Raw genomic sequence first — 15,374 nt, 5'->3', positions numbered from 1 at the left:
ACCATACCTCAGTATAATTTTGATATATTAGAGTTAATTATAGTTTAATAAGCAAAAGCTATCGCTCACTGTAAAGAAGAATGGTCCATTTTAATACTGTCTTTGTCATTCTTTATACACTAGGATGAAAACAGTCTTTCAAAAAATCCCACACCTGCACTATCTCTGCCTCTCCAGTATAATAGAAGACAGAGCCACAATACAGGATGATCTTGACAGGCTGGAGAATGGGCCTAAAACTAATAAAATGCACTTCAACAGAGATAAATCTAAAGTTCTGCGTTTAGATAGGAAAAATCGAATGCATAATTATAGGATGGGGGAGACCTGTCTTAGCAGTAGTGTCTGCGAAAAGGATCTTGGGGTCTTAGTAGCCCTAACACTGAACATGAGTCAGCAGTGTGATGCTGTACCTAAAAAGACAAAAGCAATCTTGGGCTGTATCAAAAGAAGTATAGTGTCCAAATCACACGAAGTGATGGTATCACTTTGCTCTGGTTAGACCTCACCTGGAGTATTGTGTTCGGTTTAGGGCACCGCAATTTAAGAAGGATGTAGACAAGCTGGAATGTGTCCAGGGGAGGGCAATGAAGATGGTGAGGGGTCTGGAGACCAAGTCCTACGAGGAAAGGCTGAAGGAGCTGGGTATGTTTAGCCTGGAGAGGAGACGACTAAGAGGTGATATGATAACCATCTTCAAGTACTTGAAAGGCTGTCATATAGAGGATGGTGCTGAGTCGTTTTCTGTTGCCCCAGAAGGTTGGACCAGAACTAATGGGTTGAAATTAAATCAAAAGAGTTTCTGTCTAGACATTAGGAAGAATATTCTAACAGTTATAGCGGTTCCTCAGTGGAACAGGCTTCCGCAGGAGGTGGTAAGCTCTCCTTCCCTGGAGGTTTTTAAGCAGAGGCTGGATGGCCATCTGTCAACAATGCTGATTCTGTGACCTTAGGCAGATCATGAGAAGGAGGGCATCTTGGCCATCTCCTAGGCATGGAGTAGGGGTCACTGTGTGTGTGTGTGGGGGGAGGTAGTTGTGAATTTCCTGCGTTGTGCAGGGGGTTGGATTAGATGACCCTGGTGGTCCCTTCCAACTCTATGATCCCTATGATTTTAGCTGATTACAAATTTCAGCCTACATGTATCCCCAGAGAGAGGAGCAGGGTTAGTTACGGTCAAGATAGTTACGGTCACAAAACAGACCATGACAGTTTACTCACAGCTAAACATGAAAGTCAACTGGCATGACTAAGTTATTTGCTTGCTCTCTCTCTCCATCTCTGGATTTTACTACTGCAGGGTAATTGCAGTGTCACTGAGTTTTATGAGTCAGTAATTTGCTTCCTAACCTTTGATAAGAGGACAAGGGCAGGTAATTATTACTGCAGAGTGCTTTTTTCCACCGCTGTAGTTAAGAGTTTGACAAGTCTTTCATTACAAAGAACTTTCTAGAGAACTTGCAGAGCCTTTGTCCATCATTTTCCCTTGGAGGATGGGAAATGTGCCACAAGACTGCAGGAGGGCGAACGTTATCCCAATTTAAAAAAAAGGGAGGAGGGATGACCCCGGAAACTACAGGCCAGTCAGTTTGACCTCTGTCCCAGGGAAGATACTGGAGCAGATATTAAAGAGATCAGTTTGTGAGCATCTGAAAGACAACTTGGTGATCCGGGGAAGTCAGCATGGATTTGTCCACCAGCAGGTCCTGTAAGAGCAACCTCGTTTCCTTCTTTGATAGAGTGACAAACTTACTGGATCAAGGGAATAAAGTTAATGTTATTTACCTGGATTTCAGTGATTTCAGTAAGGCTTTTGACAGGGTTCCCCATGATGTTCTGATGGGTAAACTAGAGGACTGTGGACTGGACCCTAGGATAGTTAGGTGGATAGGGAACTGGTTGGAGAACTGCACTCAAAGAGTGGTTGTCAATGGCATTTCATCTGAATGGTGTCCAGTGGGGGTACTATAGGGTTTGGTTCTGAGCCCAGTACTTTTCAATATTTTTATAAATGATCTGGATGAGGGCATGGAGGGAGAACTCATTACATTTGCAGAAGCCACCAAATTGGGAGGAGCAGTGAACACACCAGAAGACAGAGATAGAATTCAACAAGATCTGAACACACTGGAAAAGTGGGCAGATGTGAACAAGATGCAATTTAACAAGGATAAATGCTGAGTTCTACATCTGGGTAAAAAAAAAAGAGGGACATGCATACTGGATGGGGGATACACTTCTGTGTAGCAGTGTGTGTGAGCAAGATCTTGGGGTACGAGTGGACCATAAGGTAAATATGAGCAGCCAGTGTGATGAAGCGACCAAAAAAGCTAATGCGAACTTGGGGTGAATCAACAGAGGCATAACATTCAACTTGCAACATGTTATAGTTCCACTGTACACAGCATTGGTCGGGCCCCACCTGGAGTATTGTGTGCAGTTCTAAAGGCCCCACTTCAAAAAGGTTGTGGACAGAATGGAGTGGGTGCAGAGGAGAGCGACGAGGATGACCAGGGGCCTGAAGACCAAGCCCTATGAGGAAAGGCTGAGGGAGTTGGGAACACTTAGTCTGGAGAAGAGAAGGTTGAGGGGGACATGGTTGCTCTCTTTAAGTATTTGAACAGCTGTCACTTAAAGGAGGGCAGGGAGCTGTTCCTGTTGGCAGCAGAGGATATGTGTGCTGAACTGGCTGCCAACTCCCGGTGTGGGGTTAAGCATCTCTGTAGCACCAGGGAGATGCTGTGGTTTAGAGCTGGGAGGTTGCACAGAGAAGGAGGTCAGGAATGTATAGTCCGGAGTTCAGAAGGCCAAAAGTCAGAGTCCGTCTTATGCCAAATCAGAATTCATGCACAGAGTCAATGAGGCCTGTCTAGGGGTCTAAAGTCAGAGGTCGTCGATCAGAGTTGGAGTCAGTGAGTTGCAAGGGACGTAACACGTTGCTTCCTCATTTCCCTGCTCAGTCCTCTTTTTCTAGTGTGCCTGCCTGGGCTAGACTTCATCTTGTGACGACCCCCCATTCTGTTGCTTTATCGCACGCTGGTATGCTTCAAGCCTCACACTGCGCCTTTTAGCAACAAGCGTCTTTCTCAGTCGCTGCCTCCACCTGTCAGCCCTTGACTCTGCCTCTGGTGAGTCAACGGTTTGATGGCTCACAGCTGGGCTACTGGGGCTAAGTTCCCTGCAGGGCGGGAGTGATCCTGACCAAACTTCAGACTGTGAGTCCTGCGGAGGTTCTGGGGGATCAGCAGCCTGAGAGCCGCCAGCTGGACTATTAAGCTCCTCACAAGGCTGGGATGGGTCTGATACTATTTCAGGCTGTGAGGCTTGAAGCAGGTCCAGCGGGGCTGCCTCCTCCTGCCTCTTCCTCTGAGGATGACTCGTTCCCCTGAGACTGACCCATGACACCAGGACTCACAATAATGGGTTTAAATTGCAGGCGGAGAGGTACCGGCTGGATATTAGGGGAAAGTTTTTTACAGTAAGAGCTGTTCGACAGTGGAATCAGCTACCTAGGGATGTGGCGAGCTCCCTCTCACTGGCAGTTTTTAAGCAGAGGCTGGACAAGCACTTGTCAGGGATGCTCTAGGCTGATCCTGCATTAAGCAGGGGGTTGGACTAGATGGCCCTTCCAACTCCTTATGATTCTACGATTCTGTACAATGTCAGGCTAGACGGGCCTGGAACTTCCGTCTGCTAAACGGTCAGCACCAGAGCCAGAGCCTCTGTCCCTAAACAGATCACGCACATGCTGCTGGTCCCAGAACCCCACAGCTGGGCCTGGTGTTGAGGGCCAGGCAGGAAAACATTTGAGTTCTGCATGATACACAGTAACCAAAGAGCAACAAAGATGCATGTAGAACAGCGAGATTCAAGTCCAGTAGCACTTAGAGACCAATAAAAATTTCAGGGTATAAGCGTTCGAGAGTCAAAGCTCCCTTTGTCAGATATAAGCTGGAATGGAGATCTCTGAGTCTGTATACCCCAGTCAGAAAGTGAAAGAGGTGTTGCAAAGAAGGAACTTAGGTTGCACAGGTACAATGCACATTGTAATCAGCTAAATTAGAGCAGAGGAGAATATAAATGTATTTCCCCATGCACTTTCCATTCTGAAAAGGGAGGAAAAAGCCCTGCAGGATGGCACATGTGAATTAACTTGATAAAAATAAAAGAACCTTTGTCCAGCAGCCAGTTCCCATCCCCTTTACTCTCCAAAAGTAGGCTGGGAAGTACAGGTGGACAGCACCCAAGCAGAATGTGTCTGGGCCCAATACAAACTTGTCACACACCTCCTCTCTATTATCCCACATATAAGATTTCATGAGTCATGAAACAAAAAAATCTATCATTTCTGAAGTTGTCTAAGTAAACAGTATCTTGGTAACGGTCTTGCAGTCTGAGTTGGACTCCCCAGCCTCTCTATTCCCCCGCCTCACACCTGGGCCCTTCAGATGGAGCCACTGCTCAACACTCCAACTCCAGATTGTCCTGGGAAAACAAGTTCAACATTCAAGAGGTTCTCAGTGGGGGGTTGGGTTTAACACACCTGGAAACTTTCCACAAATCTGGAAAAAGCTGGATGACCAATATAATATTTTCCTGAAAATTTGAAATTTTTCGGGTTTATTAAACCTAAACCTGAAAAATCCACAGTGCAAACTGAACTCTTGGCTTGGCTCCAAGCCCAGCATTCAGTTTGCACCACTTGGACTCTGGAGGTGGCAGCTAAAAACTGAATGCTGGGCTGTGAGTCCAGCGTTCAATTCTAAGCTGCTGCCTCCAAAGCCCAGTGTTCAGTTCTAAGCCGCCGCCTCCAAATTCCACATGGACTTCGGAGGTGGCAGGTGGACCCAGCTAGCAGGGAAGTGAGGGAGAGGGAGGGGGTCAAAAATGGTGGTGGGGGCAAAGTGGCCCTGAATAAGGCTGAAAAAATAGGCCTTATTCAGGGATCCGCTTTTTGGCTCCCTTTACTTGCTGCCATTCCCCACAGGGTAGACCCCCTCCGAAATATACCGAAAAGGTATTGTCGAAGGCTTTCACGGTCAGAGTTCATTGGTTCTTGTAGGTTATCCGGGCTGTGTAACCGTGGTCTTGGAATTTTCTTTCCTGACGTTTCGCCAGCAACTGTGGCAGGCATCTTCAGAGTCGTAACACTGAAGGACAGTGTCTCTCAGTGTCAAGGGTGTAGGAAGAGTAATATATAGTCAGAAAGGGGTTGGGTTTGAGCTGAGTATTGTCCTGCAAAAGTAATGTGCTAATCATTGTCCTGTAAGTATCAAGATAATGTGCTAATGAGGATATGGTATGTTAATATGGAACCATTGTATCCTGAAGTGATCTGTTAATGTGTGTAATCCAAAGCTAATCTGCATGGCTATTGTTGAATGTTGTCTTTGTTAGTCTGGAGGTTTTTTAGAACAGGAAGCCAAGCCTTATTCATTCTTAAACTCTCCTCTTTTCTGTTAAAGTTGTGCTGATGTTTATGAATTTCAATGGCTTCTCTGTGCAATCTGACAAAATAGTTGGTAGAATTGTCCAGTCTTTCAGTGTCTTGGAATAAGACCCTGTGTCCTGTTTGTGTCAGTCCATGTTCAGCCACTGCTGATTTCTCAGGTTGGCCAAGTCTGCAGTATCTTCCATGTTCTTTTATCCTTGTTTGTATGCTGCGTTTTGTGGTCCCGATGTAAACTTCTCCACAGCTGCAAGGTATACAATATACTCCTGCAGAGGTGAGGGGGTCTCGTTTGTCTTTTGCTGATCGTAGCATCTGTTGTATTTTCTTGGTGGTTTAAACACTGTTTGTAGGTTATGTTTTTTCAAAAGTTTCTCCATCCTATCAGTGACTCCTTTAATAAATGGCAAGAATACCTTTCCTATGGGAGACTGTTTTTCCTGAGTTTTCTGATTTTTGTTTGGTTTAATGGCCCTTCTGATTTCATTCTTGGAGTAGCCGTTTGCTAGCAGTGCGTGATTTAGATGATTAGTTTCTTCCTTGAGAAACTGTGGTTCACAGATCCGTCTTGCAGGGTCCATTAATGTTTTGATTATTCCTCTTTTCTGTCGGGGGTGGTGGTTGGAGTTTTTGTGTAAGTAGCGATCTGTGTGAGTTGGTTTCCGGTAGACCTTGTGACTGAGAAATCAGCAGTGGCTGAACATGGACTGACACAAACAAGACACAGGGTCTTATTCCAAGACACTGAAAGACTGGACAATTCTACCAACTATTTTGTCAGATTGCACAGAGAAGCCATTGAAATTCATAAACATCAGCACAACTTTAACAGAAAAGAGGAGAGTTTAAGAATGAATAAGGCTTGGCTTCCTGTTCTAAAAAACCTCCAGACTAACAAAGACAACATTCAACAATAGCCATGCAGATTAGCTTTGGATTACACACATTAACAGATCACTTCAGGATACAATGGTTCCATATTAACATACCATATCCTCATTAGCACATTATCTTGATACTTACAGGACAATGATTAGCACATTACTTTTGCAGGACAATACTCAGCTCAAACCCAACCCCTTTCTGACTATATATTACTCTTCCTACACCCTTGACACTGAGAGACACTGTCCTTCAGTGTTACTACTCTGAAGATGCCTGCCACAGTTGCTGGCGAAACGTCAGGAAAGAAAATTCCAAGACCACGGTTACACAGCCCGGATAACCTACAAGAACCAATACCGAAAAGGTATTTTTCATGGGGTTTTTTTGGTTTGGCTTTAGTCAGGTAGTTCTCATTTCCCTGCAATGTCCTGGGAAGGGTTACAACAGACTTTGTTCCCTATGTGAAGCATTAGGTCTGTTGTCACCTTTCAATACAGGTCATCTGCTATCTAGGAAGGACCACTTCAGTCATCTCTGCCTGTGGAGTTAGATGCATGGTGATTCATTTGCACATGCAAGTCATCCCTTGATATTGCAGTCATCCAATGACAAAGCTGCAGGTGAAAAACCACACATTAGAATTCAGTACATGCCTGCTGAATATGTGTGTGGGCTCCATTGCAAAACCCTGTACTCAAGAAGGTGTGATGCCAGACTTCTCCAGAGCCATTTCCAGAGCCTGGCTGCACGTAAGCATTCCTTTCTTGTGCCAATTAGTTAAGGGGGTGTGAATGCTATTTTTTTTTAGTGTTTGTGTGGGTGCTAAAACCACCAAGAAATAATTTTCAAATTGGGAAGTGTTTGTTTCAGTGGATTCAGTTTTGTTTGTTTCAGTGGATTCTCTTTTCCTACAGGAATGCCTGCACATGATGAATGTTCAAACATACCTTGGTCTGTGCATCCACAACAGCGCCTTGGTTAACAAGGACCTCGGCCACGTTGACTTTGTCCTCTTGAGCCGCCAGGTGCAGTGGAGTCAGGCCACTCTGTAAATCAGATATAGAGGCAATGAGCCCCTTGCAGAGGGGATGCACTCAAAAGGCAATTTCAGACGCTCAGCAAATTTTCGGCATTTGAGGTCATTTATGCATGGGAGTTTTACCTGAGGTTCGTTGCTGGCCAAACCCATACTTTCCAGTTGGGAATCTTTGCACCAAGCTCTCTCCGAGCTCAAATCAAGCCCCCCCCCTTTAAATGCTGCTTTGTAATTGGCTTATTTTCGCAGTGCTCACTGTGAGAGAAGATTCCCCATCCCAAAACCCAACTGCCACATAAAAAAGCATTTTAAGGGGGGGGGGGAACCAGAACAATCTGAAAGAAAGGGGGAGGGAGAAATCCAAGGCTTGGTTTTAAAAAGCCTTTCTTTTGCTCAGAAAGAGCCCCGAGGAAGCAGGAAGTGTTTGAATCCCCGCCTCTTTACACGCTTTGTGATTGGCTGTCACAAATGCCCATCTTCCTGTGGCCCGAGCTTTGCCTTCTGCATGGAGTTTTGAGCCGGGCTGAGCTCAGGCGAGAGGGAAGAGTCAGATTAACAGAGGAATGGGAAGACCCGGACATTGCGAGGGCTGGCAGCGAGGTCATTTCTAAGGGATGGAAAGCACATGCAGAACTCCAAGGAACAACCGAGTCAGACAGGGGGTGAATATGAGTTCAAGTACCCATGCATAAATGACCTGAGTGTCGTCAACTCTTTTGAAGAATGTTCAGTTATCAATGAGCAAATGCATGCTGATAAATTGCATGGCTTAAGCACAACATCAGAATAAAATGCAATGTTATCTTGTTGGCCCAAAAACAACACCCCAAATGTTATTTCTTCGGGCTGTTTCATTTTCTTTGATATGCAAGGGCACCAGAAGTCAAGTTCAAATGCCATAATTTTTCTTGTGTCGTATTTCTTGATTGATAGCTCAAAGTGTTCCATATATCACAAAGATAATCTGCTGCTGTTATTTTACATCACCCCAGGTAGGTGGATCCATGTTACTATCTCTATATTACACACAGGGGACTGAGAGACAGTGGCTTGTCTAAGGTTCTGTAGTGATTTTAAGTGGGGTGGAGATAGTCAAACTGTGGCCTTTAAGCCCTCAACTCACATTCTGATTTGTGGCTTTCAGGAAAATCAGTATAACAACACTACATCTGCTTTTCAGCCTGTGTTTTGTACATATAAGTAGGTGAAGGTTTTCTTTCCTTTCAAAAACATTCTACTCTCTTCCCCAGTGCCCACTGTTTTGTAGGGCTGAATCACACCAACCAGCAGTAGAGGAGGGGCTGTCTTAAACACACACACACAACCCAGATGGGGTCAGTCAGTCACAAGCAACACTTCAGATTTTCTTTTAAGGCCCGTAAGCACTTGGGGGGCATGTTTGTGGTGGCTCAGTGAAAACGGCTGGCCTTCTGAATGAACTGTGTTAACCCGATTTTAATGTGGCATCTTATGTGGAAGAAATGTGTTAACCCGATTTCAATGTGGAATCTTATGTGGAAGGACCAACAATGTTTTGTATAGCATAGACAGCTAAAGGGCAAGATTTGAGTCCAGTAGCACCTTAAAGATCAACAAGATTTCTGGAGTATAAGCTTTCATAAGAACATAAGAAGAGCCATGCTGGATCAGCCCAAAGGCCCATCAAGTCCAGCATTCTGTTCACACAGCAGCCAACCAGAAACCCACAAGCTGGATGACTGCAACAGCATCCTCCCGCCCGTGATCTCCAGCAACTGATATGAAGAGGCATACTTTCTCTGGTACTGGATGAAGTAGATATCCATCATTACTAGTAGGCATTAGTAGCCCCATCCTCCATGAATTTGTCCACTCTCTTTTTAAAGCCTTCATATGAAGAAGGGAACGTTGACTCTCGAAAGCTTATACTCCCCAAATTTTGTTGGTCTTTAAAGTGCTACTGGACTCGAATCTTCTTCTTCTACTGCAGACCAACATGGATACCCACCTGAAACAGTAAACTGCTAAGGCGGTGCAGATGATTAAAGACTGAACTTGACCAAAGTTCAAATCCCTGCTTGGCCACAAAGCTCTACTGGGAGATCCAGTCTGGTTAAAGTGTTGGACTAGGATCTGGGAGACCCAGGTTCAAATCCCCACTCTGACACTGAAGATCACTGGCTGTCCTTGGGCCAGTCACTCTCTCTCATGCTAATCTACCTCACAGGGTTTTTACCATGAGGATAAAACAGATACGGAGAGAATGGTATTTTAAGCTGCTTTGGATTCTCACTCGAGAGCAAAATGGTGTAAATCTAAACAAATATAAATAAATAATACTGGGTGGTCACCATCTCACATGACCGCTGGGCAAGAGGCTGCCTTCTACTACCAGGACATGGGCCTATCTAGTTCTTATCTCATCTGACTAGCAGTGGCTCCCCATTGTCTTAGGCCCAGAAATGTCCCTCCCTCGTCTGTTTAACTGGAGATGCCATTCAACCTGCAAAACATATATGTGGAAAAATGCATGCTGTGCCACTGAGCTCCAGCTCTTCCTAACTGCACCACTGGGGCCATGCTAATTTGAGATCCTTGGAAGGATGTGATGCAATAAATGTACAAGCAAAGCAAAAAAGGAAAAAAAGATGCCAGGTGACAGATATATTGCCTTGTAAAAGCCTTATGCTTTTGCTGTAAAAACTTCATCAGGGGGATCAGAGTTCCTTTACCTGGCATCTTTTTTGGTTTGCTGGCACATTGCTAGGTTAGCCCTGTTTTTCTTTCACTTTTGCAATAAATGTACTGAAAGGATCATGTGAAACTCTAAACCCCATCCTTTATGTTTTGCTGAAACCCAAGGGGCCTTAGCCTAAGTTACCCTTTTCTAAGGCTGCAAGGAAAAACACCAGGGTTGAGAAGGAAATATTTGGGAATTGTGTTACAGGAAGGAAGGTGGTGGCCAAAGTTTGGACAGATATTTACAATGCAATCCTATGCAGAGTTACTTCAGTCTAAGACCACTGAAATCTTAAACTGGAGTAATTCTCTTTAGGATTGCACTGTTAGTGTCTCACCTTGACATATTCCCTGGGCTTTTTTATTTTTGCTCACTCAGCATAGGTGACGGAGCAGTAAGTGATGGATTATTTGCGTGACAGGCTTCAACTGTACATTTGTTGACATAGCACTTTTCTCCCTCAGCCCCAAATCTCTTCCCATTAAACTGAACAGAGTCCAGATCACTCCCACCTGACATGGTTTGTAGACCTGGGCAGGCTGCCAATTTAAGCTGGCTCAATATTAGTCATCCAAATGTCATTTGGGAAAAACTACAGGTTCTTCCCTCTGTCCTTCCCCCAATGCTGACATTTTGATTTGAAACTTGCACAACTTGCGGCTTTCTACCTCCTGCCCCCCACCCAAGATGTCCAAATTAATGTCACCAAAACCAGAGATCAACATCTTTTTTTAAACCAGCTCTGGTATAGCTTTCCCTGCCCCCACCCCAAACTGTAAAACACAGACAGGCACATTTTGTGCCAAGATGAGCTGTTTGGCAACTGTATAAAACGAGTCAGCCAGCCTTGGACATATCCTGGCCATGTTGCTGCCTGGCTGGAACAAGAGTGAAATACGGCAGGCATAAGGGCTGGAGCTTGAAGAGGGACGCTGCCGGACCCAGAGGGCAGAATGTGTTCCTGTACTCCTCCCCTATCAGTTTGCTTGACATTTCCACTAGCAAAAAAGAAAGCACCTTACTTTACTGGATCCAACCAGGATCTAATTCAGCATTCTGCTTTAAATAATGCTAGCAGGGGCTTATTGATTACTATGGCATGGCCCCAGAAATCTTGTGGGCAGTCTCACGATTTGGTGCAGAGAAGGGAGCCCTCCCAACCTCTGGACCACTTCCCACTTTGTTCTAGCCCCTTTTCCTGCTGCCAGAAAGAGCTATAAGTGGCTGGTATCTCCTCTCTCCATTTACTGTAGTCCACTGTTGCTGTTGCTTCCCACACTGCACGGAGTTGTATTTGATGCTTCCTTTTTGGGTGGCATCATAGCTCTTCCTTCCCTCTCTGAGCAATGCCTCTCTTCCTTTCCTGTTCCACCAGAAGTGGCTTCTGTAATACATTTGGTCCTCCATATATCATGGACATGACCAGATGGGGCAGAAGCGAATCAGCTGGCTTACGGCTACTGGGTTGCCATAAATCGGCTGTGACGTGATGGCACTTTATTCACACACATTCTACATAGCACCTAGCGATTTGGCCTCTTCTACAAGGAAGCACCATGGATCAGACATAAACAGAATTTTTACAAACACCCAGCTTTGATCTGAAAGAGCTTGTGGGCTCACACATGTTGTCCTGGCCAGCCTTCGAGGAGGAATCCTGAAATAGCCCAAACCTTGACGAGTGGAGAGACGCTCGCCCTGGAGTATCTCAGGAAGAGACTTCCTCAGATGGAGAGGAGGAAGAATCCCAAGGAACCCCGCACCTAAGAATTCTTCAATGCTGACATTCTCAGATGCCAATTAACTCCCTCTTGGAATCACCCAGCATCTTGCCCTTCACTATCAGGGCCAGATCCAGAAACAGCAGCAGATGTACACTCGCCTCAGTTGCAAAGCACTGTCCCTTTAACTGAATACAGATCTCCTGAGGGGTGGGTGGCGCCTAGAACACCCGCCTCCTTGGAGGAATATTTCAGCCCTCCATAGGTTTCAGTGTTAGATCAGTGCAGGAGCATTACCAAAGCCTCAAATCTCTTAAGAATCTGGAAGGAGAACAGTCATTCTAGAGTACTCAATTTCAATTTTTGGTTCCTGTGTGGCAGAATATGCGTCCTTCAGGATGGTGTAAAGAGACAGTAATACACTGCTGCTGTTTTTGTTTGTTTGTTTTAAAAACAGTCTTAACCCAGCTACCAATCATTGTGACTATCTGTGTCAGCATGCTGAACACAAGTTAGCCCCATAACAGAAAAAAGCCTGTCAAATATATATATCATTTGACCCAACTACTATGACAATCTCCCCCAACGTTCTCTTGTGCTAAAATGTGCAGTACAGATTCAAAAACCTATCATGCTTCTCAAAAGCATTTAAAAAACAGAGATTTCCCCCCCCCCTTTCATTAGCTGTCTACATGCTTGGTTTTTCCTCTCTGTGGACCAATGCTCAGCTTTAAAAATGTGGATATATTCTGTGTGTGGCACAGGGGTGGGACATTGGCCACTGAACTCCACCCACAAGCCCACCTCACCTCCATGAGTTTGATGTAACATCCAGTTGCATCTCTAGAGATACAAGTGTGCACAAACATGAACATGTAGCACTGATATAGGCACGTTTTACCCGCCCGCCTCCCTTGCTGGGTAGGATTGCTTGCTATATGTAGGGTTTGCTATATGTGGAGCCTGGAGATCTCCTGGAATTACAACTTATCTCCAGATGACAGAGATCAATTCCCCTGAAGGAAACTGCTGCTTTGGAGGGTGGACTTTATGGCATTACACCCTGCTGAGATCCCCCCAAACCCCACCCTCCTTAGGCTCCACCCCCAAATCTCCAGGAATTTCCCAATCTGGAGTTGGCAACCCTAGACTTTATGGCTTATAAGCACTGCACTCAGTGTAGGAATCAGATATTGTGCCTTTTAATTCAACAGGGCCCCTGAGAGTACAAAAGGAAGCCAACTTACCTTGTTGCTTAGGTTCACATTAGCATTTCTGGTTAGGAGCAATGACACCATGTCTACGTGGCCCTCTTGGGAGGCAAGATGCACAGGAGTAATGCCCTGCCTGGTGACTGCATTGGCATCAGCACCATATTCCAGCAGCGTGGTTGCAATATCCATCTGGTTCTTCTTGGCAGCGATGTGCAGGGGCGTGTAACCATTCTGTCAACACAAAACGTTTGGGTTATCAGCTCATCGACAAAAACATGCGGACCTTTCTTCACATCTCAGGTATGACTGATTTTAGCATTGTTTTAATAATGCACACTGAAAAAAACTTCTTTTAAAATTCTGAGATAGCGGGGGAGGAATTGTTGAAGGCAGCTACCAGCTGATTGTAAGATCCAGGTCTCTTGCAATAAGAAGCCGAAGGGCCCTCCCCCCCATCTTAGGGACCCTTTTTTGGGTGGTAAGATGACATATAAATGGCTTAAAATACAATAATTTCAGAGGGTTGCCATGTCGGTGTGCAGTTGAACAGCCAGATTTGGGTCCAGTAGCCCCGTAGAGACCTGTAAGATTTTCAAGGCATACGCTTTCAAAAGGCAAAGCTCCCTTCGTCACATTGATGAAGGAAGCTTTGACTCTTGAAAGTTCATTCCGTGAAAATCTTGTTGGTTTCTAAGGGGCTACTGTACTTACATAAAATAAGACATTTTTTCAACTTTGTTCTCATGGATCAAGTTAAAAAATTAAAGAGTAATAAGAGAAAAACAGAAGAGGAAAAAGACAGAGGAAAACCCTATTGTGGGAGACAATTTCAGTGTAAGCAAGAGCATATATTGACTGTTGTCTAATAGGAACAGGAAATCTTCTGCCATCACAGCTGCCTGCTCAACACACAGCCCCAGGCTGTGAGGGGAAGGGGCTATAATTAATTCCAGTCCTGACGCTTGGTTTGGTTCCATTCTGTGGCTTGCTCACTGGAAAACATCTTTTTAGGAAGCTTCTTGGATGGCAGGAGAACGCCAAAGCAGCAGCTGCTGACCCATTTGGTTGGAGATGAGCAAAGCAATTGACCCGATATATAATTCCTGGTTCTCTTTCAAGTTGGTGATTTTATTATTTCTGGAGGCTTTGGCTTCAGAAAGCCGCTGGCACCTGGGGCAAGAGGAACCCCTGCACCACGTCAGTTTAGTTTCTTTCAACATTAAACTAGGTCAACGTTCAGTCCCCTCTATAAAGGCGGCACTTATGCGGTTGCATTATTTCAAGCCATTGCACTGCAATGCTAAAGGGTTTGGGAGTTGGCCTGGTTCATCTCCTAAGGCTGAGTGAAGGTGTATTCCTCCATACAAAAAGGCTCCAGCCTCTGCTTTGACGTTGCTGTATGAATACTGACTTGCCTTCCTTTTCACTACAATGTCAATAACCCACAGCCTCTATTAAGATCGCCCTCCACAATCCCTTTCTTCTCTGTTAATGCAAAAGAATCTGACATCTATGCATTTAATCATCCCCTGGAAGGCAAGCCAAAAGGACCTTATCTGTGCAATTTCAGGACCCCTCAACAAAGTCTTAAAACACATGTTAGAAAGTGGAAATATGCGTTGCCTGAAATGGAAAAAAAATCGGTACCATCTTGGTAGCTCAACCCCATTTCATGGCCTATTTGATTTTACTGTTGAGGACACCAAAAATACAATCTGATTAACAATTTATCTGGCATTTTAATCATTCCCCTACATTTATAAAATAGGATGCCTGCATGCAGACCACTGAAGGGGCTACATGGAAAGGAGAGCAGGGTAACAGATAATCTCTGTAATAATAGTACAACTCTACACTTCCCTTGCAGAAAAATACCAGGAAATACCTGATCTTCACCCAGTCCTAGCCAACTCTCCCATTCTAGAGGTTCTGCATGTATGCTGCCAGGGTATATCCTTGGAAGCAAAGAAGAATGAACCGGGAATATGGATACCTGCAGGAAAGAACCCACCACTTGTTTTACTTCTGTCTGGGCTTCAACGGGTGGGGGGAGAACTGGGCTCAGGGCCTACACATTGTGCGTTCTTTGTTCTCCAAGCTCAGTTCCCTCACTTGCTAATCATTGTTTTGGTGGCACACCCACTTGGATTTGCATCTGGATTTCTCCGCCCCAAGACTAACCATTCTAGCCGCTGAACCCAACTGGCTCTCTGTACCATCAGGTTCTAACAATGGTTTCATATGGCTTCCTGGTCTGAAATAAAAGTTTCTGACAGCTTAAAGAAGTTTACATAATTGCTTGTCCTTGACCCTCTCATTAAGACAACCCAGGTGGCACAATTTCATAAGG

The 15,374-nt window shown here is 45.0% G+C and overlaps 1 protein-coding gene across 1 annotated transcript in view; it reads right to left on the bottom strand.

The window, feature by feature from the left end:
- Nucleotides 1–15,374, bottom strand: part of ANK3 (ankyrin 3) — a 301,245-nt gene that overhangs the window by 129,768 nt on the left and 156,103 nt on the right. The window contains exons 17-18 of the mRNA XM_056849508.1: nt 13,058–13,255; nt 7,282–7,380 (exon numbers count right to left, since the gene is read on the bottom strand). Coding sequence (XP_056705486.1) covers nt 7,282–7,380; nt 13,058–13,255 — 297 coding nt within the window. The remainder of the gene's footprint in view (nt 1–7,281; nt 7,381–13,057; nt 13,256–15,374) is intronic.

This window comes from Euleptes europaea, chromosome 5 (assembly GCF_029931775.1).
Source record: "Euleptes europaea isolate rEulEur1 chromosome 5, rEulEur1.hap1, whole genome shotgun sequence".
Lineage (NCBI taxonomy): Eukaryota > Metazoa > Chordata > Lepidosauria > Squamata > Sphaerodactylidae > Euleptes > Euleptes europaea.
Note: the sequence above shows the minus strand (reverse complement) of the source record. Positions and strands in the feature narration are given on the sequence as shown.